Below are 25,031 nucleotides of genomic sequence, written 5' to 3'. Positions count from 1 at the left end.
GTTCGCTGTTCCCGCCCACTTTGTGGCCCCTCCCCTTCCGTGCCTTGGCCCCTCCCCTTGCCCCCCCCCTAGTTTTGATCCTGGGTACGCCCATGATTCCTGTATTCTAAACTCTGCAATTCTATGATTTCTGTGAAATGTGCCAGTTTTATTGTGTTCAGTAGTGGCTGGTGCCCATTGGGTCTGGTAGGGAGAAAGGCAAGGAGGCCATTGAGCAAATGACAGGCAGAGTCAACTGATTCTAGTTTAGTGCCCATCCTCCTCCAGCCAGGGCCACCCTCTGGACTAGCAGTAAGGAAGAAGGCAGGGCAGGTGGTTGCCAGCTAAGAGCAGACTGAGGCTGCTAAGGCAGTGACCTGATGGGCCAGCCTTCACTGTTTGCAGTGCATAAACCAGTGAAGAAAAGCCTTATAGACCAGAACCAAGGTTCATCTAGTTGAGGACCTCATTTGCTTCTGGTGAATTTCTTGGGGGCCACATACTATGGTGGAGGCCAACAGGAAATGCTATTATACAGTCGCAAACCTGGTAAAATACATCAAAATAATAGAATATTGGACATACGGAGAGTTAAAATATGTGGAGCCTGGCTTAGATAAAAGGCAGAAACAATCCAAACTTAGGGTGTGTTGAATTTTTCACCTTTCAAATTCCAAAAATGAGGGGTTGTGAAAAAGTTTTCACATGACTTGGGGATTCAAAAGATATTTTGGCTGCATTGATACAATTTAGTTTTGATTGGAAAATAATGTGTGGGGGTGGGTGTGAGAAATTGCATAGAATCAATTAATAATGATTGCCAAGTATTTGCAGTTGTATTATACATTGATATTTTCAGAATGCAGTGATTAAATGGGTATATAAGGGGAGAGACAATATTTCAGGTATCCTGGTCCCAAGCTGTATAATAGGGTTGTATACACCCAAGCCAGAGGACGCAGGTGGCACTGTGGGCTAAACCACTGATCCTAGGGCTTGCTGATCAGAAGGTCGGCGATTCGAATCCCTGTGACGGGGTGAGCTCCTGTTGCTTGGTCCCAGCTTGGTCCCAGCTCCTGCCAACCTAGCAGTTCGAAAGCACATCAAAATGCAAGTAGATAAATAGGTACCGCTCCAGTGGGAAGGTAAATGGTGTTTCTGTGCGCTGTTCTGGTTCGCCAGAAGCGGCTTTGTCATGCTGGCCACATGACCTGGAAGCTGTACGCTGGCTCCCTCGGCCAATAATGTGAGATGATCGCGCAACCCCAGAGTCAGTTACGACTGGACCTAATGGTCAGGGGTCCCTTTACACCCAAGCCAGCACCTTGGAACTCAGCCCAGTAGGAAGTTTTCAAAGGGCAGAAATTCAAGAGCCATGTGCAAAAGGTCTGGTTTGCATGTTTGAAAGAGGAACAATGAGAATTTAAGCCATTGCACACGTGTAAAGCAATGGTTCAAAATGGAGAAAACTTGAAATGGCAAACAATGTAAACATAAGAAAGTCACACATCTGCTCACAGCATCAACCGGTCAATACCTGTCTTCAGAAGCAAGCGCCAAGGACTGCAGCTTTAGGTCTGGAGCCCCCAGAATTCTGAAGCCAGCGCTGCTTCAGCCGCTAATTTGTGTAAATGTTCAGAAGATGAATCAGAGGCCAAGTCAACAATCTTTAGCAAAAACAGATGCCCTTAGCTTGTCTACTTTCCATACTAGAAGCAGTAGTCATAGAAACGAAACAGGGATAGCTGGTGCCCATCAGAGCTGGCAGGGTGGAAGGCAGGGAGCCCAACAGTAGGTGGCGCTAAGGCCAAGGAGAGGCAGAGACAACTGATGCTAGTTTTGACCTCATCTGCTCTCTACAAGAGTGACACTGAGGTAAGCATTAGGAAGCTGAAAGGCAGTTTTACCACCTGGCTGTAAGTAAGGAGGCAGGAAAGGGTGCTGGCTGAAGGCAGACATTGGTTGGTGGGGCAGTGCCCCACAATATTGCAACCTCCACTGAAATGGCCTCTGCCCAGTATACCCCAAGGAGCGTCTCCACCCCATCGTTCAGCCCAGACACTGAGGTCCAGCTCCGAGGGCCTTCTGGTGGTTCCCTCACTGCAAGAAGTAAGGTTACACAGAACCAGGCAGAGGGCCTTCTTAGCAGTGGGGCCCACCCTGTGGAACGCCCTCCCATCAGATGTCAAGGAAATAAGCAACTATCTGACTTTTAGATATCACTTTTTAAATTATTATTATTATTATTATTATTAGCCGCCCAGAGTAATTATTATTATTATTATTATTATTATTATTATTATTATTTTATTAACAAAAGCAAGAGATAAGGTGGTGCCCGAAAATGAGTTGCACTTACATCGCTGAGTCTCTCTCGAGAACTGCTCCGCTGGAACCCTTTCGACTCTCCACTCGCACTTTCGCTGTCACTGTCCCGGCAGCTGTTCTGGCCTGGCTTGAGCTGTGGAACAAGAGAATTCAAAGTTTGCATCTCGTCTCAGGATCTCACGTTGAAGGCATCAACCAGGTGTGGAAAATGTACAAAGTCAAAAGTGCAAAGGCAACCAACTGGGCATATGTGACTGAACACACAAAACTGCCTTCCCCCTAGCCTGCTTCCTTCCACACATGCGCAACATGCTGGAATTGTGGTCCATGTCCTGCCACCAGTATCACCAAGTGATGGACAACACCTTGGGTGTCTCTAAAAGAGGACTAGGCATGGATTAATGGAGGATAAAGCTATACAGTGGTACCTCGCAAGACGATTTTTTCGCAAGACGAATGAGTCTTGCGATCTGATGGTGACTCGCAAGACGAATCACGGTTTCCCTTAGGAATGCATTGAAATTTAATTAATGGGCAAAAAAAGAAATTTCAATGCATTCCTATGGGAAACCGCGATTCGCAAGACGAATTTTTTGCAAAACCAATTGACAGGCGGAACGAATTAAACTCGTCTTGCGAGGCACCACTGTACAATCAGGACAGACAAAAGGAAGCACTACTTCACACAGCATAGTAGAATGAAACTATGGAATTTGCTGCCACAAGATGTCGTAGCGGCCAGCAAAAGAGGATTAGATAAATTCACAGAGGTTAAGACTCACAGTGGCTACATTCCCCCTCCACTGTCAGAAGCAGTATGCTACTGAACACCAGCTGCTGAATATCACAGGTGAAGAGAGTGTTGTTGAACTTGGGCTCTTCTGTTGGGCCACTGTGCAAGCAGTTTGAGCCTGGCTGAGAAAGGCCCTTTTTATGTTTGTATAGCTCATGATGGTCAGGACCTGGCTCCTGTTCCATGTTTAACTATTGGCTAAGCGCTGACACAAATAAGGGAATCCTGCCTGTGCCAGCTCTTGCACACCGTAACCAAGTCACTACATGGGGTATGTCACTATGGAACTGAAGTCTATTCACAATTACTAAGCCCTAGATAACAGTCTTGCAATGTAAACAGAAGCATTTATGAGAGAGCAAATGAATGCAAATTAGTTTGAACAGAACCAACCCAAGATGGCACCCTTTTCCTTCTCCCCCTTCAACAACAACAACGTTTCCTGCTTGGCAGGGGGTTGGACTGGATGGCCCTTGTGGTCTCTTCCAACTCTATGATTCTATGATTCTAAGTGGCCCAGGGAAGCCCTGGTACGCTAAAGACAGTAGGAGAGAGAAAAGGAACAAGTGGTGGCAGCAACAACATGGCTCTTTCCAGGCAATGGTGAACAGTGCACTCCTCGGGGTCTTCAGAGCTATGCAGAGAAGCAGAGGAGGAGGAGGTGAGCCTCCACAGGTGGGCAGATGTTGAGGTTCCTCAGATGTGGCATCCTCCACAACTGCCCCCAGTCTGCCACCTGAGGCAACTGTCTCAGTCACAGCAGTGAGTGGGATGGCCTTAAGTTTGAAACTTTATTAAAAAAGACAGGCAACTGTCTCAGTCACAGCAGTGAGTGGGATGGCCTTAAGTTTGAAACTTTATTAAAAAAATAAAATAAAACGGAAAGGAACCCTCAGTAGTCAGGCACTGGAAAAAGAAAACAGAGACAGACATCCATTGGAGCAGGTCTCCTTTCTGGGTTTGTTTTGTCTCTGAACCATTTGCTTTGCTCCTCCAAAGTCCTGGGCTTAAGATGTCTCAGTCCTCCAGCTTCCATGAAAATTGCATTGAGAAAAAATGGACACCTGCTGAGATTCACTTGTTTCCCTCTAACCAGCTGGAACCACCACCCAGGGGAAGGAAATTTTAAAAAGAGCCTGGCTGAGCACTGACTAATAGGTGAAAGTTGTGCAGAGAATATCCCCCCAGCCTCTGCTGAGCCTCGGGGTGACGGGAGTTTTGTTAGGTCGTTGGCAGAAAGCAACACCAACAATGATCAAACGTTTCCTTACTCGGTTTTAAAGCTGGTTGACAACCTAATGAGATCAGATCCCCAATGGCAGATGGACCCATTGACCAAGCAGCCAAGTGTAAAACAAACAAAGCAACGGTGGCGGGGGGGGGGGGACAAACAAGCCACTAGCCTGGATACTATTGATTTGATTAGCATTGGTCTGGTCCTGTCAGACTCCCATCACTAAGCCAATGACAGCATCTCTTACTTGTAAGAAATAAGAGATATTTATTGAGGCTGATCATGGTACAGGCTCAGTAGCAAGTGGGAAGTGAAAAAGTCCAGATTCCAAGGTACAGTCATACCTCGGTTTACGTACGCCTCAGTTTGAGTATTTCCAGTTTAAGTACTCCGCGGAACTGTCTGGAACGGATTAATCCACTTTGCATTACTTTCAATGGGAAAGTTCGCTTCAGGTTAAGTACGGACTTCCGGAACCAATTACACTCATACCTCGGGTTAAGTACACTTCAGGTTGAGTACTCCACGGACCCGTCTGGAACGGATTAATCCACTTTCCATCACTTTCAATGGGAAAGTTCGCTTCAGGTTAAGTACGCTTCAGGTTAAGTATAGACTTCCGGAACCAATTACACTCATACCTCGGGTTAAGTACGCTTCAGGTTGAATACTCCGCGGACCTGTCTGGAACAGATTAATCCACTTTCCATTACTTTCAATGGGAAAGATCGCTTCAGGTTGAGTACGCTTCAAGTTAAGTACGGACTTCCGGAACCAATTGTGTTTGTAAACCGAGATACCACTGTACCCAGGTAAGGCAGAAAGTTCGTAACCAAATGGAAGGTATGGAGATGTCATAAAACCATAAGATTGTAGAACTGGAAGGGACCTCAAGTGCCATCTATTTCGACCCCCTGCAATGTACTAATCATAGCTAAAGAATCCCTGGCAGATGTCTATTAAAGCTCTCTATAAAAAAAAAACCTCAATGAGTCCATTCAACTGTTGAATAGCTCTTACTGTCAGAAGGTTCCCAACAGTTGGTATGCCCCCCTTGCCAAGAATTTAAAAACAAGGTAGGATGAGCTCACTCATGGGACTCTTGTCACCCTATGGTTGGATCAAATCACCACTATGGTTGGATCAAAGACCACATATGTACAGTTCAGAGTTCAGAAAGACATGACCGCCTATTCCGAGTCAGAATCCGGAACTGGCGCGCGTCTCGATCTACGCCAGCAAAACAGCCTCGGCTCGCCTCGTTTCCTTCTTTGCTCCTGACGCTTTTTCCATCTATGGACCTCAGGGGAGGGAGCGGGGCCAGACCTCTCCCCCAAACTGCTAAACAGCCTCCTCAATTCCCCCACTTCCGATACCTCCCCTTCGGACACCTCCTCTCCCGCACGCGCATCGGTAGCATCCCTAGACCCCTCCACCTCGCTCAGAGCCCTTGCACTGCCTTCCGGCTTGCACTCCATCCAGCCCTCCTCTTGCTCGGCTGGTCCCCTTCGTTCCTGTCCCTGGGCAAACTCGCTCCCCTCCCAGGGTCCCCTGACAGCCCCACAGCATGGTCAGGATTTGCTTGGGATGGCAGGATCTGATGCAGGATAAGGCAGAAACAGAGGAGCGGGCTCAATGGTGGGAACCTGGGTTGAAGAAGGGGGATCTCCCCTTTCCACTCCTTTTGGAGGGGGAGCAGGGACGCTGGCTCTCCTTTCTGAACTTCCTGTGGACCAAAAAAGCCTGAGTGAAGGCTGGTGGGTTAGGGCTTTGATAAGCAAAATGGGGACCCTGAGCAGGAGGCAGCAGCCTTTGCAGGTAGTAGAAAACCCACCAGCCAGACACAATGATAAGGCAAGAGAGTCCCCTGAGGAAACATGCCATGCCTAATCTTTAAAAGCAGGCAGGATGGGATGGTAAACTTGTTGGGACATTTTCATTTCCCCTTTCAAGTCCCAAACTTCTTGGCCTGCTTCTGAACTGTGTCACCTGAGCACTGTGTCTGCTGCTAAACCTATTCCATTACTTGCCTGAATGAAGTTCTCCTCCTTACTTACAAGTAATAGGCTTTGCATGCATTGTCTGGGAGCCAGGACAAGGAGCCCCTGATCGCATGAGACTGGGAAATCACAACCTCCGGCACGATTTGTAAGCTAACCTGATATATCCTTTGAATGCCTAAACCAGGGGTCAGCAAACTTTTTCAGCAGAGGGCCGGTCCACTGTCCCTCAGACCTTGGGGGGGGGCGGACTATATTTTGGGGAAAAAATATGTACGAATTCCTATGCCCCACAAATAACCCAGAGGTGCATTTTAAATAAAAGGGCACATTCTACTCATGTAAAAACACCAGGCAGGCCCCACAAATAACCTAGAGATGCATTTCAAATAAAAGGACACATTCTACTCATGTAAAAACACCAGGCAGGCCCCACAAATAACCCAGAGGTGCATTTTAAATAAAAGGGCACATTCTACTCATGTAAAAACACCAGGCAGGCCCCACAAATAACCCAGAGGTGCATTTTAAATAAAAGGACACATTCTACTCATGTAAAAACACCAGGCAGGCCCCACAAATAACCCAGAGATGCATTTTAAATAAAAGGGCACATTCTACTCATGTAAAAACACCAGGCAGGCCCCACAAATAACCTAGAGATGCATTTCAAATAAAAGGACACATTCCACTCATGTAAAAACATGCTGATTCCCGGACCGTCCGTGGGCCAGATTGAGAAGGCGGTTGGGCCACATCCGGGCCCCCGGGCCTTAGTTTGGGGACCCCTGGCCTAAACTAATAAGTGCTTGTCATCCCACCGTAATGGATCATGTCCATAACTGATTTCCCCCCCTGCTCAGGATGTTCACGTTCTTGCCGCAGAAGACACATAAACACATGCACAAATTACACATGAAGTTGAGACGCCTTCTCTGCCCTTCAGTGCATTCAAATATACAGGAAATATTCTCCCCATAATAGCCTCCTGCAACTGTGAGCAGAGGAGCTGGAGCCCCTGACAAACTGCAAAAAGCTCTCTGCGCTTTGGCACTCCATGTTAAAAGGGCACCGGCGATCAGCACAATTGCTCTTGATAGCTGCTTAATTGCTCCTTGTTGGTATTAGACATCTCCAGGTCTGATTGATCCTGCCCTGTTTTTGCCATTACAGTTGCAACTTCCCAATTATCTCCTTGCAAGCCAACTGTAAGCTTCTGAAACTTGAATAATTTATGTGGCCAGACAGCTAAATGGCTTAAAATAGTATTATGTTTTCAAGTTAATAGCTCAGCCCACAAAGCCTCCTTTTGTTCTTGCATGTCTTCTTTAAATATATATACGTATATATATATTGGGGGACCATGGATCAATACCCACCATTCCATCTTTCCCTGCATTGCTTGAGCTTTTGTTTGTTTGTTTGTTTGTGGGAATCCCAGCACCATCTTTCTTCCCTGAGGAAACAGTTTTTTGACTGAGTCAGACCATGACCCATCTAGATTGGGCCTGGATGTGCCATCTGATTCAGGGAAAGGGGCGGGCAGGATCTGGAGTCCACTAGATTTTTGTTGGGGTCCAAGTCCCATCTCCTCTGACCATTGGCCACACTGGCTGGGGCTGATGGGATCTGGAGACCAACAGGATTTGGAGGGTCACAGGGGCCCCATTTTATTTTTTATTTTTTCACCTTTTCACAAAGCATCAGGGCACTGTGCAACAACATGAAAAAATTATAAAACCATGCAAAGCAAACATCAAACAACTAGCTAATCAAAGGGCACTTTAGAGAATTTCATCAGTCTGTAAGCATTTTAAAAAAATAGTCTTCGTGTGATGCCTGGAAGTAAGATAACACACACACACACACACACACACACACACACACACACACACACACAGAGTGCATGCTGAATCTCTGCTTAAATAGTATTCCACAGCATTGGGATTACATTTGCATCCTTGCCCACTGCTGCCCTGAATGGGAGGTTTGCCTGGCACGAGGGTGGATTGACAGAAAGAATTGGTTGCCTCACTTACAACCTTGATGGCAGAAAGTGAGGAGGAATTTAAGAACCTTTTAATGAGGGTGAAAGAGGAGAGCACAAAATATGGTCTGAAGCTCAACATCAAAAAAACCAAGATCATGGCCACTGGTCCCATCACCTCTTGGCAAATAGAAGGGGAAGAAATGGAGGCAGTGAGAGATTTTACTTTCTTGGGCTCCTTGATCACTGCAGATGGTGACAGCAGTCACGAAATTAAAAGATGCCTGCTTCTTGGGAGAAAAGCAATGACAAACCTAGACAGCATCTTAAAAAGCAGAGACATCACCTTGCCTACAAAGGTCCGTATAGTTAAAGCTATGGTTTTCCCAGTAGTGATGTATGGAAGTGAGAGCTGGACCATAAAGAAGGCTGATCGCCGAAGAATTGATGCTTTTGAATTATGGTGCTGGAGGAGACTCTTGAGAGTCCCATGGACTGCAAGAAGATCAAATCTATCCATTCTTAAGGAAATTAGCCCTGAGTGCTCACTAGAAGGACAGATCCTGAAGCTGAGGCTCCAATACTTTGGCCACCTCATGAGAAGAGAAGAATCCTTGGAAAAGACCCTGATGTTGGGAAAGATTGAGGGCACTAGGAGAAGGGGATGACAGACGTCGAGATGGTTGGACAGTGTTCTCGAAGCTACGAACATGAGTTTGACCAAACTGCGGGAGGCAGTGCAAGACAGGAGTGCCTGGCGTGCTATGGTCCATGGGGTCACGAAGAGTCGGACACAAGTAAACGACTAAACAACAACAGGAATGGGGAGGAAATGCAATTCACTTCATATTTACAGGTGAACCTCCCTAACTCTCACTTTCCAAACGAATGCATTGGCCGAAAGACAATTATCCTTTGAAATCCGCACTTATTCTAATTTTGCAGTGTGGTTCTCCCACCAAACTTTTAAAGCCTCCCATGTTGGCTGCCAGCATTGCTTCCCGTGAAAGCAAGTTCCACAACTTAACAGTGCAATGCAGAAAGAAGAATTTTCTTTCTGCCCCGAATCTTCCAAACATTCCGCTTCATTTGCTGTCTAAAAGTTCACAGAATCATAAAATTGTAGAGTTGGAGAAGCACCTCAAGTTACAGGGTGGTATATAAATTCAATTAATTATCATCATCTAGTCCACCCTCTGCAATGCAGGAATAGACAAGTGGCTCGTACATGGATCGAACGCACAACACTGATGTTATCTGCAATGCAATCCACTTTCTCCATGCCATGCATAATTTTATAAACTACCATCATGTCACGTCTTACTCGCCTTTTCTCTAAATTCAAAAGTCCCAAACACTGCAAGCTTTCCTCACAGGGTACAGTGGTACCTCCGGTTGAGGACAGGATCCGTTCTGGAGGTCCGGTCGGATCCCGAGGTTTCCACAACCTGAGGACCGCTTTTGCGCATGCACAGACCACTTTTGCGCATGCATGCACAGCGAAACCTGGTAAAATACTTCTGGGTTTGCCGCACGCACATCCCGAAGTTTACGTAACCAGAGGTTCGACTGTGATTGCTTCATCCCCTTGATCGTTTCAGACTCTCCCCCTGAAATAGTTCTGGCACTGGGATGTGCCCTATGTCCTCCATTTTGAAAACAGATGCAGATAATTCAACAAGCTTCTAAGCACCCTCATAGAATAATAGAATCATAGAGTTGGAAGAGACCACAAGGGCCATCCAGTCCAACCCCCTGCCAAGCAGGAAACACCCTCAAAGCATTCTTGACATATGGCTGTTAAGCCTCTGCTTAAGGACCTCCAAAGAAGGAGACTACACCACACTTCTTGGCAGCAAATTCCACTGCCGAACAGCTCTTACTGTCAGGAAGTTCTTCCTAACGTTTAGGTGGAATCTTCTTTCTTGTAGTTTGAATCCATTGCTCTGTGTCCGCTTCTCTGGAGCAGCAGAAAACAACCTTTCTCCCTCCTCTATATGACATCCTTTTATATATTTGAACATGGCTATCATATCACCCCTTAACCTTCTCTTCTCCAGGCTAAACATACCCAGCTCCCTAAGCCGTTTTCCTCCTTCAGCATACCTTTGACTCCCTTGTCATCCGAGGGTTTAACTGCCTCCCTGGATAGTCTCTTGCTACTAATATATGCTATTCTTGCTACTAATATATCAACAGACCTTTGCAGCCTATGGGGATGTGTGTGTGTATATACAACACAGAGAGAGAGGCAGAGGAGGTAACTGCTGAAACTCTGGCACTGGAAAACGGAGGTTTCTATTTATTTTATTTCACGTAGAAAAGTTGAAAGGCGGGAGAATCAGGCAGGAGCCAAACTTTGCTCATCTCATCAGCTTTGATGGCTTGTGGTGCTCTTTGCTTACGATTCTGCAGTACCGAAACAGCAAGGGGAGACTGATTGATACAATGACGTGCTTGGCAAGGTGTAATTTTAACAGTGATATTTCTCACTGTGCAGCCATTAGAATGCAAAGGGTCAGGAGAAGCCTATACTTTGTTGCAATTCAACCCTTTAAAGTACACCAAAATACTCTTCATTTGTTGCAATTGCAGAAAGCACTCAGTTCCATACCTCTCTTAGCGGGTTGCCTTAAAGCCCTTTTTCCTTTCAGTTGTTGCAGCAAAACTATGCAATTTCCAACAGGCATGCTTACATTACTTTGTGCCTGCTTTTTGCCAATACTGTATTTTTTCCAAAAAAAAAAACCAAAGCCGGGTAAGTTTGGGGACCCCTGCCCTATAGCAAGGGTGGAGTCTACGCAGTATGTCAAATAATATTTGGCCTAGGCTTCATATGCTCTACGTGGGGCTACCTTTGAAAATGATTCAGGAACTAGAATTAATCCAGAATGCAGCTGCTAGACTGGTGACTGGGAGCAACTACCGGGAACACATAACAGCAGTCCTAAAAGATCTACATTGGCTCCCAGTATGTTTCCGAGCACAATTCAAAGTGTTGGTGCTGACCTTTAAAGCCTTAAACGGCCTTGTATACTTGAAGGAGCATCTCTACCCCCATCGTTCAGCCTGGACACTGAGGTCCTGCACCGAAGGCCTTCTCTCATTGTGAAAAGTGAACTTACAAGAAACCCAGCAGAGGGCCTTCTTGGTAGTGGCACCTGCCCTGTCGGACACCCTCCCGTCAGATGTCAAGGAAATAAACAACTATCTGACTTTTCATAGCTTCCAAGTACCCCGTTTTCCCCAGGAAACCCCGTTTTTTCGTACCTTTTCCCGGTGTTCCCCCGTATCACGTCGTCTCCCGTTATTCTCCCTTATATTCTCCTGCCGACGGCCTTTTTTTCCCCTGATTTGCCCATCTATGGGCACAGAAAATGGCTGGCGCCAGCTTCGAAAGTCGCGTCTATGCATGTCCAGAAGTGCGTAGACGCGACTTCTGGTGTTGGCGGCGACCATTTTTGGTGCCCATAGATGGGCAGAGCGACACCGGAAGTTGTGTCTACGCACTTCCGGGCATGCGTAGATGTGACTTTCGAAGCCAGTGGCGGCCATTTTTGGTGCCCATAGATGCACAAAGCGACACCGGAAGTTGCGTCTACGCAACTTCCGGTGTCACACGGCTGCCGGTCCTGGATTCTGCAGTCCGGGACTTGGCAGGTATGGACTTTTAGAAGACATCTGAAGGCAGCCTTATTTCAGGAAGCTTTTAATGCTAGATGTTGTTGTTGCTTCTGCTGGAAACCATGCAGAGTGGCTGGGGCAACCCAGTCAGATGTGTGGGTATAAGAAATATGTTATTATTATTATTATTATTATTATTATTATTATTATTAGCCTATTCTAGAGCAGGAGATTTACTGCTGTGCAGCGGCCTGCATGCCTGCCCTCAAACGACATGCCCCAATAGGCACTGCTTTAGAATACCGTAACCATACACTAAAAGACAGTGAGCCAATTTTGAATGCCAAAAAAGAAATAGCAGAGGAAGTTGATAATTAGCAAAACCAAGACGAAAAGGAGAGGCGGGTTACATTGCTCTAATAAACGATCATCGATAGAATACCTATCGAGCACTAAAGATGCATAATATTCTTCACCGGAAGATAAACAATGAACATTTCCCAAGCAGTGGATAGATTTGATCTTTAAATTAGCCCACCAGGACCCCCAAACAGAACATCAGCATGTGAAAATGTCCCATATTACACCTTAAATCAACCATTATACAAGCTCAGCAAGCGCCAGCGCTTTCCCAACATGCATTAAAAAATGTCAGCTCGTCCTTGGTGACCAATAATTTACAAAAGAAAGCAGCCATGGAAATATGGGTGGTACACATCTAGGGAATATATTTTGGGTATCAAGGCGGGTGTGTGTGTGTGTGTGTGTGTGTGTGTGTGTGTGTGTGTGTGTATTCCTTCTGCTGCTGCCAACATCCCCCAAAATCTCAACAGATCAAAGTTTTGTAGACAGGGAGAGGGGGGGGGTCGACAAGCCCCACAAAATTAATAACTATTTAAGTATTCTGTTTCATCATGATAACAAACAGATGGTTTTAATATTCTAGAGGCTAATTTCTGAACAATTAAAAACACAGCAAGACATTAGCATCTAATGAAACATTTTAACTATCAGCCTAGGCATCTGCCATTAATTTCCACACAGTAAGGACTTGGGTCTCGCCAATCTGTTCTTTGTTAAGGAAAGTTTTTTTTTTTTTCCCCACTTGGAATTTAGTGGAGTAGAGAATTAACAACTGTTTTCAATCAGCAATCAGCGGGGCACTTCACGAGCGTTCCCAGAGACCATCCATACCACGGGGCATAAATATACCCCTCGGATGGCTTTGATGTATATGTAGAACTGGGATTTCAGAAGGGGACCCGGTTCCTAATTACGTCTTCCTTTTGAAATGCATGGATTAACCCCTTGTAATGGTGCCATGTCTCTTTTTATTAGGTTCTTGGGTGGGGATTGGGGTGGCGGGCGGGGGGGAGAGATGTAAATATATCAGAAATGGCCCTTAAATTCAGTTTAGCTGAAGCCAAAATTTGTATTGGGTGGAGGGGGTGGAACTAAAGTCAGCTAAGACTTTGTGATGAATACCATGTGCACTAGACGTTCTTCAAAGGCAACCGAAAATCCTATATTTTATGACCTGATTTATGATCTTTCTGCTCATGCGAGACATGAGCATTGGGTGGTGTTCCTCATCAAAGATAACAGCACTTGGAACTAGCTGTTATATCAAAAGTGCTTCCTTGAGCTGCCGGAAACAAGCCACACAATCCCACCGTCTTTAAATGAGGAACGGCGACCAGAATGAAAGAAGAATCCATCTGAGGGGTTGCCTGGAATCAGACAGCATGCGATGACTCAAAGATGGCTCAGCCCGAGCTTGGGCAGCAGGTCTCAAAGGCATTGCATACACCCTCTGTGACATTGCATGGGAAACAAAGACACCAGGCAGCCTTGTTTGCTGCCTGAGAAACTACATGACCACTGTGGTACAATCAGGGAAGACTTTGGGTATAAGAATCCAGGATACCTGTCAGGCTTCGGGGAATTGGCTTCCTCGCCCCCATGGCAGTAGATAAGGAGATCAAACAAAGGAACGTCCTACCATTTAGAATTCTTTAATAATCACAGCTAGAGAACAAAGAACACACCTCCCAGAAACGGTGGTTCCCCCAATTAAGGATCACACTCCCCTCTGTCCCTATTCATCTATGTCACGCCTGCATCTTGTAATCTGAGCTTGTACCCTCTGAGCTCTCACCATCCCTCCTCAATGCAGCCCTCCTCAGCACAGTCCCTGACATCACCACTCAGCAGAATGAGAACTGGGGGAAGAAGAAGGAGGAGGAGAAGGAGGAGTTTGGATTTGATATCCCACTTTATCACTAGCCTAAGGAGTCTCAATGGGGACGCAGGTGGCACTGTGGGTTAAACCACAGATCCTAGGGCTTGCCGATCAGAACGTCGGCGGTTCGAATCCCTGTGACGGAGTGAGCTCTCGTTGCTCGGTCCCAACTCCTGCCAACCTAGTAGTTCAAAAGCACATCAAAGTGCAAGTAGATAAATAGGTACCGCTCCAAGCGGGAAGGTAAACGGCGTTTCCGTGTGCTGCTCTGGTTCGCCAGAAGCGGCTTTGTCATGCTGGCCACATGACCTGGAAGCTGCACGCCAGCTCCCTCAGCCAATAACATGAGGTGAGCACCGCAACCCCAGAGTCGGTCACGACTGGACCTAATGGTCAGGGGTCCCTTTACCCTTTTCCTTTAAGGAGTCTCAAATAGGCTAACATTCTCCTTTCCCTTCCTCCCCCACAACAAGAAGTAAAGAGTGGGGGGGTACATTATCATTGTCCAGAGTCTAGAATGACCCTTCGTCCATGTACATTAGGGTGGTTCATAAAAACCTTTTTTTTTTGAAAATGGCTGCTCTTACTACACTAGGGATTATATAGCTATATCTGAAATTTCATGTATTTCAGTTAATATCTTGACCCTGTTTCACTGAATTGAAATTTCAGCCTTCACGACATAGGCAAACGCCCAAGTAAACAGCTATTTTCATGGAGGAGGGTCAATATATTAACTGATATGCATGAAATTTCAGATATAGCTATATAATCTCTACTGTAGTAAGATAAGACCTTTGGAGCAAGCATTTTTTTTTTTTAAAAAAAGGTCTTTATGAACCGCTCTAATGTACATTATTCCACATTCTACTCTCTTGGTTTGCAAGTTGGATTAATTTGCTATACAGTAGCCTGAACTCAACTGATTTAAAAGTAGACCAGAATGTTTTCTCTTTGGGGTAAAGAAAACAAATTTGTCTTGTAATATGTTAAAAGCATGGCCTGACATGTGCATGCATGCACCGATATGCAGGTCCACATCTCATACCTGCCAAGTTGCTGTCGGAGAAATAAGGGACCGGGCCGGAAGTAGCAGACCGGAAGTAGCGCTATCGCCATTTTGGAACTGGGCGGAGCATGCTCAGAAGTGACTTTTGATGCTGCTTTGCCCAGTTCCAAAATGGCCACCGCGCCAGAAGTCGCACTGCAGCCATTTTGGAACTGGGCAGAGCAGCATAAAAAGTCACTTCTGAGCATGCTCCGCCCAGTTCCAAAATGGCTGCCGCACCAGAATAAACCAGAAAAAAACAAAAAACCTGTTTTTTCAGCTAGGAACAGTGGGATTTCAGCTAGGAAAAACGGGGATTTCCCGGGGAATACGGGAGACTTGGCAGCTATGCCACATCTACACCACCACATTGGGAATTGCAGTTCTGTGAGGGCACAGGGAGGCTCTTCTGACCACTCTCGCAACTCTTAACAAGCTACGGTTCCCAGGATTATTTGGGGGTGGGGGGAGCCATGACTGTTTGAAGTGCTATCATAGGGCTTTTGACGTATGGCGTGAGCATGGCTTCTGATGGAAGCAAGATGGCGCATCTCAAAGCATTGATACCAAAAAAGAGGGACGCAACTCCCTAAAAAGCAGAGCACTGCAACAGCAACCCCCCTCCTGCCCCCAAGTATCTCATAGCAAGCCATGGCAACAGCTGTGTTTCTCCATAGCAATAAAAGGGAACAATTTAATAGCTTTTATTGTTCTGCTGTGATGTTTGAGCATCACCATTCCCCTCCCTCTGAGGGCTCCCGAAACCCCGCAAGGGCCGCAATGAGAGAAGATCTCATTTACCTAAAAGCGCTGATAAATTTTTAATTTGCTTTAACAAGTAAATTAACAAGTCCCTCATTCAGGCAAGTTTTATGGCCCCTCGCCACTTGGGGGAGCGCCATAAAACTTTTATAGATAATCCAGAGCTACCAGGGCTGCTCGTAATAAATTGTCTGTTTCCTGTTATTTTTTCAAACCATTGGTTTCTTAATGGCTTAAAGTCACAGCTTCCTCATTTCTAGGGCTTTTTTTATGGGCTTATATTTACAAACTGTAAAGAATATCTAAAATTATACCAGGCCCTTGCTAAATCACTGCAAAGAAAGCTTCTGGAAAATATTTATTGGCACCTCCTCCCCCAACCCGTAAAGGCTCCAGTAATTTCTTGCTTGCAGGGAACACTGGACAGTAGCCCTATTCAAGTGGTGTTATCCTCGCACGGTGAGGGAGAGAGGGGGACATGGTAGCGAACTTCACCCCATCCATCCCCCCTCGGCTGCTGGTCCTGCCACTCTCCAGGTGATGGAGGGCAAAGGTCTACAGCAGGGAGCCTGCTGAAACTGCGTGAATGTTCCCCAGCTGATCTGGAACCCTGCACGACAGGAAGTTAACATTTATTAAAGGAAGGCAAATATCCTAGGCCATATTTCCACCACACATTTAAAGAACTTTCACAGACATGGCTTCTCCACAAAGAATTCTAGGACCTGTAATAATAATTTATAATAATAATTTCTTATTTATATCCCGCCCATCTGGCTGGGTTTCCCAGCCGCTCTGGGCGGCTTCCAACATAAGTATTAAAATACAATACAGTGGTACCTCTACTTACGAATAACTCTACTTACGAATGTTTCTACTTACAAATGGAGCTCCGTCCGCCATCTTGGATGCGGTTTAGATAGGATTTTTTCTACTTATGAATTTTTAGATAGGGTTGCTTCTACTTATGAATTTTTTTCTCCCAATGCATTCGACTTACAAATTTTTTCAACTTACGAATGTGCGTTCGGAACACATTAAATTCGTAAGTAGAGGTACCACTGTAATTTATTAAACATTAAAAGCTTCCCTAAACAGGGCTGCCTTCAGATGTCCTCTAAAAGTCTGGTAGTTGTTTTTCTCTTTGACATCTGGTGGGAGGGAGTTCCACAGGGTGGGTGCTACCACAGAGAAGGCCCTCTGCCTGGTTCCCTGCAACTTGGCTTCTCGCAGCGAGAGAACCGCCAGAAGGCCCTCGACGCTGGAACTCAGTGTCCGGGATGGGACTTCCGGTGAGCTGCGGCCATCGAAGGAAGCGCGGGATAGCCCTCCGGGGAATCCCGAACTTAACGGAGCCTTTAGAGGTCACGCGAAGGCTCCGCGGACCTCAAAAACCTCAGGGGGGGTTACCCTGAGTGTCGTGGCACCCAGCAGCGCCCTGCGTGCTCTCCTTCACCCGGTTTTTACTGCGTGGGAGCCGGGAGAAGGATAGAGCTGCGGGCGCGAAGGGGGAGAGACCACTGACTCCGTTAAGTGCAGTCTCTGGCTTCCGATGGTAAGCAGCAAGCTTCCTTAAATTATAATTAATCTGAGGAATAAAGAAGGTGAAATTGATTTTGGATTGAAGTTAACAATCGGATTGATGAAGCTGTGGGGCGCAAAAAGGGAGTCCGTCCCAACAGCGGGGAAAAATGGCGCAGAGAAGAGATCGTAGGAGCTGAGCGACGGAAAGTGAAACTGATTGCCTGCGGAGTGAGTTTTTCAGAAGTCCTTGATTACATTGTAACAAGGCAATTTTTTGAGGGTGGAAAAGAATTGCTTAGAGCTTTTATATTGTTACCTTGTCTCTTTCCTGGGGGTGGAACTGCAAGCGATCTGGGAACTTTATAGTTTCTGCGCTCTAGCCCTGAATGCAGAGGAGCTTTGAGTTGCCTGAGTGCTTTGCTTGTATCGCTGCAGCACCGAAGGGGGGAAAGACGGAGGCTGCCCTTTTTTTTTTCTTTGCTATAATTAAGAACAAAGTAAAAACGTTTCCCACCAACTGAGAGGCTGGAAAGGGGGGGTCGACTTTGGATTAAGCCAGCAAGTGGCTGAAGAGGGGTTTATTGCTTGGGAACTGCGGATCTGGGATTCTCCCTTATTTGGATTAAGCCTACAAGTGGCTGAAGTATTTGGCTTCTTTTCTCTTTCTTTTTTGGGTTTTATTGGAGCGAACTGTGGATTAAGCCTATAAGTGGCTGAAGAGTTGCGAGACTTGGCTTCTTTGTTTCAGGTTCCAAGGGTGACTTGACTGTTGGAGGGATAAAGAAGGAACTCGCTAGAAGGGTTTGATTTAATGTAACTAGAAACTGCTGGTTCTCTGTCTCTGGGAGTGGAAAAGTACTGGAAAGACTTGAGGTTTCAGAGTAATCCACCCAGTGGCAGACGGAATAACTGTTGATTCTAGGTATTGGAATTTATTACAGCGCCATCTGGGGGTGGTTGGGTTATTGCAGGTACACTGTAGGAATTTATTAATACTGGTCCCCCTAGTGGTGAAGAGGGGAATTTCCCCTCTTTTCTGTTTTTTTGTAGAAGAATGGCTGGTAAAGAAGAAAAGAAGTCAGCAAGCACACCAAAAGATAGAAGAGGTTCAAAGCAAGAAGAAGTCAAGGATTTAGAAGCTCTATGGCAAAAAATTAAAGATGAATTTAAACACAGTGAACAACGAATGGATAAAAAATTGGGAGAGATCGATAAGAAGATTGAAGGAGCTGTGGGAGAATTATCAACCCAAATAAAAGATTTGTCGGTGAGATCCAAAACAATGGAAGAAACAATCAAGAAGACCCAAAAAGAGGTAAAGGAGGTTAAAAAAGAGACTGACAAAGTGAAAGATAGTATGAAGAAAATGGACCGGGCACATGAACAAATGCTTGATAATTTGGCATTAATTGAAATGAAGCAAAGGCAATTGAATTTGAAATTAAGGGGTATCCCTGAAGAATCGGGAGAAGATATTAAGTCAAGGATAATTGCCGAATTGGCGAAATGGATGGGAAAGACGGATGAAGAAGTGAGCCAGACAATTGTGAATGTATTCAGAATTAAGGTAAAATCAGCAAAGGCCAAGGCAAGGAAAGCACCTGGTGATTGCGTGGTGGTTCTCAACACAATGGAGATGAAAAATGAGATTTTAAGTTTGAGCTTCACCAACAAGCTAATCATTGGAGGCAAGCCTATAATCGTGTTTAAAGAAATTCCAGGAAGATTTTTGAAAAAACGTGACAATTATAAAGCAATGGTGGCCCTGCTTAGGAAAAATGGAATCCAGCATAGATGGGAATACCCCGAAGGAATAATGTTTTTCTATAAAGAGAAAAGACATGTGCTGACAAGTATGCATGACATTGGGAAATTCTTGAGAAAGTATGAAAATTTTTTGGGAGAGCTGAGCCCAGACCTGGCTATCCTAGCTGAAGCGACTGCAGAAGAGGAAGAAGAACCAAAACCACAAAGAAGAAGAAGAAAGAAAAAAGAAGGAGAGGAAGAGAAATCAGAAGAAGAAGAACAGAAAAAAGAGGAAGAGGATAAAGAGTCAGAGAGTGAAGAAGAGGAAGAAGATAAAGATTTAAGTAAAGAACCCGACCAAGACTAGATAAAATCTTATCTTCCTGATATTAGGAAGTAAAATGGCATCATTGAAGATACATACTTGGAATGTACATGGATTGAATAACAAAGTGAAAAGAAATAAAATTGATCATATTTTGAAGAAGAAAAATTTGGATATAATATGTCTTCAGGAAACACATGTGGCGAAAAAACACAATTATATTCTTAGAAATAAAAGGTTGGGTAAAGAATTTATAAATTTAGTAGAAAATAAAAAGAGAGGAGTGGTTTTGTATATAAAAGACAAATTGGATCCAAATCTGATGTTTAAAGATGAAGAAGGAAGAGTGATAGCGGTCCAAATATCGACCCAAGGAGAAAAAATGCTGGTGGTGGGAATCTATGCACCGAATGAGAACAAAGCGGAATTTTACAAGAATTTGGAAGAAAGGTTAGCAGAGTATATGGACCAAAAGATAGTGCTTATGGGCGATTTCAATGGAGTGACAGTACCAGAATTGGATAGGACAAAGAAAAGGAAGAATGAAGGCAAGTTACCAAAATCTTTCTTTGAATTGGTAGAAAACCTGGGCCTAGTGGATATTTGGAGGTTAAAGCATCCTACGCTTAAACAGTTTACATTCTTTTCAGAACCAAATCAAAGTTCTGGAAGAATTGATCATATATGGATCTCCAAAGAACTAGTACCCAGGGTGAGTAAAATAGAGATAATACCACGAACATTATCAGATCACAATTCAATATTTATGGAAATGAAAAGCAAAGATCAGAATTCCTTTAGGTGGAGAATGAATGAGGAGCTTTTCGAAGATAAAGAGGTGGTAGTAAAAGCTAAGAATATCCTGAAAGATTATTTTCATTGGAATCTACATAAAGACACTGGACTTGATATGGTATGGGACGCAAGTAAAGCAGTAATGAGAGGCTTTCTAATTCAGCAAAATAGTTTCCTGAAACGAAAGAAAGAAAAGAAGAAGGAGGAAATCCTGAAGTGTCTCATGGAAAATGAGAAAAACCTGATAGATAAACCAGAGAATCAACAAATCAAACATAACATAAAGATGTTACAGACACAATTCTCTATGTTGATCAGTCAGGAGATAGAATGGAAAATAAAGCAGATGAGACAAAAAAATTTTGAATCAGCGAACAAAACAGGAAAATTATTGGCATGGCAATTAAGGAAACGTCAAAATCAAAACATGATAGTGAAGATAAATATGGAAGGAAAAGTGACTGAGGAGCCAAAGGAAATAAAGAAAGCCTTTCAAAAGTTTTACAAAGAGTTGTATTGTAAAAAGAAAGAAGAGGAGAAGAAGATCAGTGATTATTTAAGCAAACATGGACTGAAACAAATCCCAGAAGAGGAAAGAAAGAAACTTAATAATAGGATAACAAGGCAAGAAGTACATCAGGCAATAACGAGAATGAAAGTAGGAAAAGCCCCAGGACCAGATGGATTATCAGCAAAATATTATAAAGTTTTAAACGGACAGTTGATACCGATTTTAGAAGAAGTGATGAATGATATTCTTGCAGGAGGAAAGATCCCAAATACATGGAAGGAAGCGTATATTACATTGATTCCAAAACCAGGAGCGGATGGCTTAGAAGTCAGAAATTATAGACCAATTTCTTTATTGAACAACGATTATAAGCTTTTTGCAGACATTATGTCCAAGAGATTGAAAGAAGTTTTGAATGAAATGATACATAAGGATCAAGCTGGTTTTCTTCCTGGTAGACAGTTAAAGGACAACGTCAGACATATAATAGATGTAATAGAATATCTGGAAACCAAGATAGATAAGCCAGCAGTATTAATGTTTGTGGATGCAGAGAAAGCATTTGACAATATATCTTGGCAGTTTATGAAGAAAAATCTGGAATCGATGGTTGGCAAAGATTCTTTTTTGAATGGGATTGAGGCAATATATTCAGAACAAAAAGCAAGATTGATAATTAATAACACATTAACGGAATATTTTGACATCACAAAAGGAACTAGACAGGGGTGTCCCTTATCCCCTTTATTATTCATCATGGTCCTGGAAGTACTATTGAATAGATTAAGAGATCTTTCAACTATTAGAGGAATTAAAGTAGGTGCAAAGCAATTTAAAGTGAAAGCCTTCGCGGATGATTTGGTTTTAACTCTAGAAAATCCTAATGAAAGTGTTGCAGCGGCTATAGAAGAAATTGAGAAATTTGGACAATTAGCAGGATTTAAATTAAATAGACAGAAAACAAAGGTGATGGCAATGAATATGACGAAAGAGGAAAAGCAAGAGCTACATCTAAAATATGGTTTTGATGTGGCAAAAAAAGTAAAATACCTTGGAATATGGATGACAGCAAAGAACATTAACTTATATAGTGACAATTATGAACCAGTATGGAGAGAAATAAAGAAAGACCTGGAAAGGTGGACTAATATGAACATGTCATTCTTAGGAAGAATAGCAGCAATTAAGATGAATATCCTACCTAAAATGTTATTCTTATTTCAAACTATACCTGTGGTGAAGGGTACAAGACAATTTCAAGAATGGCAAAAGATTTTGTCAAGATTTCTCTGGCAGGGGAAAAAACCTAGAATAAAACATAAAATCTTGGTAGACAGAAAAGAAAGAGGTGGTTTCTCCCTGCCAGATTTAAGACTTTATTATGAAGCGTCTTGTATGTGTTGGATTAAAGAGTGGATAACGTTGAAGAATACTGACCTGCTAGATTTGGAAGGTTTTAACAATAGATTTGGGTGGCATGCATATTTATGTTATGACAAAAAGAAGTCTCATACTGGGTTTACCAATCATGTGATAAGAAGATCTCTGTACGAGGTGTGGGAAAGAAATAAAATGCTGTTAGAGACCAAAAAACCATGGTGGGTTTCACCAGCAGAGGTATTAACAGTGAAGAAAGTAAATATGGAGGGGAGGTGGGCCACTTATGAGGAAATTTTGATAAGAACTGATAAAGGATGGAGACTTAAACCCTATGAAGAAATTAAAGGAGTTTTAACAGGATGGATACAATACCATCAAATAAATGATGTTCTTAGGGAAGACAGGAAAATAGGTTTTGAGGACAAAAGGTCCAAATTCCAAATAGAAGTGCTAGAAGGCAAAACAAAGCTTCTGTCAAAAATGTACAATTTGTTATTAGAATGGTATACGAAGGATGAGTTGACAAAAGAAGTGATGATCAAGTGGGCAAAAGATTTTGGGCACAATATTGATTATGACGCGTGGTTGAAATTATGGACTCAAACGTTGAGATTTACAGCATGTACTGCTTTGAAAGAAAATGTGTATAAGATGATGTATAGATGGTATTTAACACCAGTTAAATTAGCCAAAATGTATAGAATGAGTGACAAAACTTGCTGGAAATGTAAAGAGAGAGATGGTGAATTTTATCATATGTGGTGGACATGCGATAAGGTAAAAAGATTTTGGGAGATGTTATATAATGAGCTGAAAAAGATGTTTAGATATACTTTCCCAAAAAAACCTGAAGCATTTTTACTAGGAATAATGGGAGGAGAGATTAGAAAAGAAGATCAAGTATTGTTTATGTATGCGACAACCGCGGCTAGGACTTTGTTAGCCCAAAAATGGAAATTACAAGAAATTCCAACGATTGAGGAGTGGCAGATTAAAATGATGGACTATGCTGAACTCGCAAGGATGACTTGCAAGATCCGCGACCAGGGGGAGACAAGGTTTCAAAAAGACTGGAGTAAATATGTGGATTATATGGAGAAAAATTGTAGATCTTTAAAAACACTTGCAGGATTGAAATAAATCCTACGAATTGACCAAACAGTTAAAAAGGAACTGCAAAAATGTAGTAAACAAGAAACCCGCATGAAGGGAGGGGGGGAAGTCGTAGCTCGGCAGAGCAAAATGTTAGATGAAAATTTATAATGTTGTGTATAAAAGAATGTTTTTTTATTATTTTAATTGGATAAATTGGAAATTGAATAAAAATTTATTTAAAAAAAAAAAAAAGGAACTCAGTGTCCGGGATGAACAATGGAGGTGGAGACGCTCCTTCAGGTATATACAGTTGGTTAAGGGTGCTGAGAGTTGTTAGGAGACACACACACCCCTTTATTCTCCTCACAGAGCTACAATTCTCAGAATTCCCTGGGAAGAGTAACAGTTTGTTAAAACACTCTGGGGTTTGTAGCTCTGTTCAGATAAACTCAATCGAGAATCCTCAGCAGGCAATTCTGTCAGAAGCAGTCTTCTTCTGAATGCCAGTTGCTGCAAACTGCAAGTGAGGAGAGTGTTGTTACACTCAATTCCTGCTTGTAAACTTCCCACGGGCATCTGATTGGTCACAAGGAGAACAGGATGCTGGACTAGGGATGGGAGAGTCTGTCAATTTTGGTTTCTGTCACTTTCAGATTTTTCCAATTTTATCTTTGGTTCCCCACATTTCCAAATCAGTTTGCAATATTATCACCATTATCTTAAATCCTCATGAAAATCCACCAGCATTTTAGTGTAAATTTCTCCCAATACCTGAATTTTTGCAAAGCAAATTTCTCAAATACAACGTCTGCCTGTATTTTACAGTGGTACCTCGACTTACGAATAACTCTACTTACGAATGTTTCTACTTACGAACGGAGCTCTAGTCCGCCATCTTGGATGTGATTTAGATAGGATTTTTTCGACTTACAAATTTTTAGATAGGGTTGCTTCGACTTACGAATTTCCCCCCCCCCATGCATTCCTATGGGATTCGACTTATAGATTTTTTCAACTTACGAATGTGCGTTCGGAATGCATTAAATTCGTAAGTCAAGGTACCACTGTACTTTCATGAATATCTGCATTTTTATGCACACTTTACTCCATTGTATCTATTGTTGTGCACATTACTCGGCCAGAGAATTGCATTGCGAAATTCAGAAAAGTGCAGATTTTGAAGGCCTGGCTACGTTTCAGTTCACAGATTCTTTCGGGAAGTGTGAATTGGGTAGGTTTGTCTTTCGATGTCAACTGTATCAAATTCCTCCTCTATCCCTACTCCTCTAGCCTAATACAGTGTATGCCATCAGCACACACGTGCCAACTTTCCAGAACTCTCCATAACCAGATTATTGTGGGCTGTACCCAATGTTCTCTGTCGGCTAGCACAAGAGTCATTGCATTAGCGGATAGCAGAGTCTAAATGTTGTGCAACAAGGGAACCCAATGCATCAGTTGCACTGACAGAAGCCTTTTACACAACAGTTGGTCTTTGTTGTGTGATCTGCTGCAGAACAATCCTGTCTCCAAATTGCCACTGTAGAAGTCTGAGAACTCCAAATCTGCTTGCCAGCACAAACCAAGGAACACGTACCTGCCATTGGGGAATGCCACCAACAGACACTGACTTAGGTCAATCACACACTGTCAAATCT

The 25,031-nt window shown here is 43.6% G+C and overlaps 1 protein-coding gene across 4 annotated transcripts in view; it reads right to left on the bottom strand.

Moving 5' to 3' along the window:
- AUTS2 (activator of transcription and developmental regulator AUTS2) overlaps positions 1-25,031 on the bottom strand; it is a 734,101-nt gene that overhangs the window by 466,901 nt on the left and 242,169 nt on the right. For all 4 annotated transcript variants that reach the window (XM_088657874.1, XM_088657876.1, XM_060283030.2 and 1 more), the window contains exon 3: positions 2,339-2,440. In XM_088657874.1, coding sequence (XP_088514000.1) covers positions 2,339-2,440 — 102 coding nt within the window. The remainder of the gene's footprint in view (positions 1-2,338; positions 2,441-25,031) is intronic.

This window comes from Zootoca vivipara, chromosome 14 (assembly GCF_965207765.1).
Source record: "Zootoca vivipara chromosome 14, rZooViv2.hap1.1, whole genome shotgun sequence".
NCBI classification, from domain to species: domain Eukaryota; kingdom Metazoa; phylum Chordata; class Lepidosauria; order Squamata; family Lacertidae; genus Zootoca; species Zootoca vivipara.
This window is presented reverse-complemented; position numbering and strand designations above follow the sequence as displayed.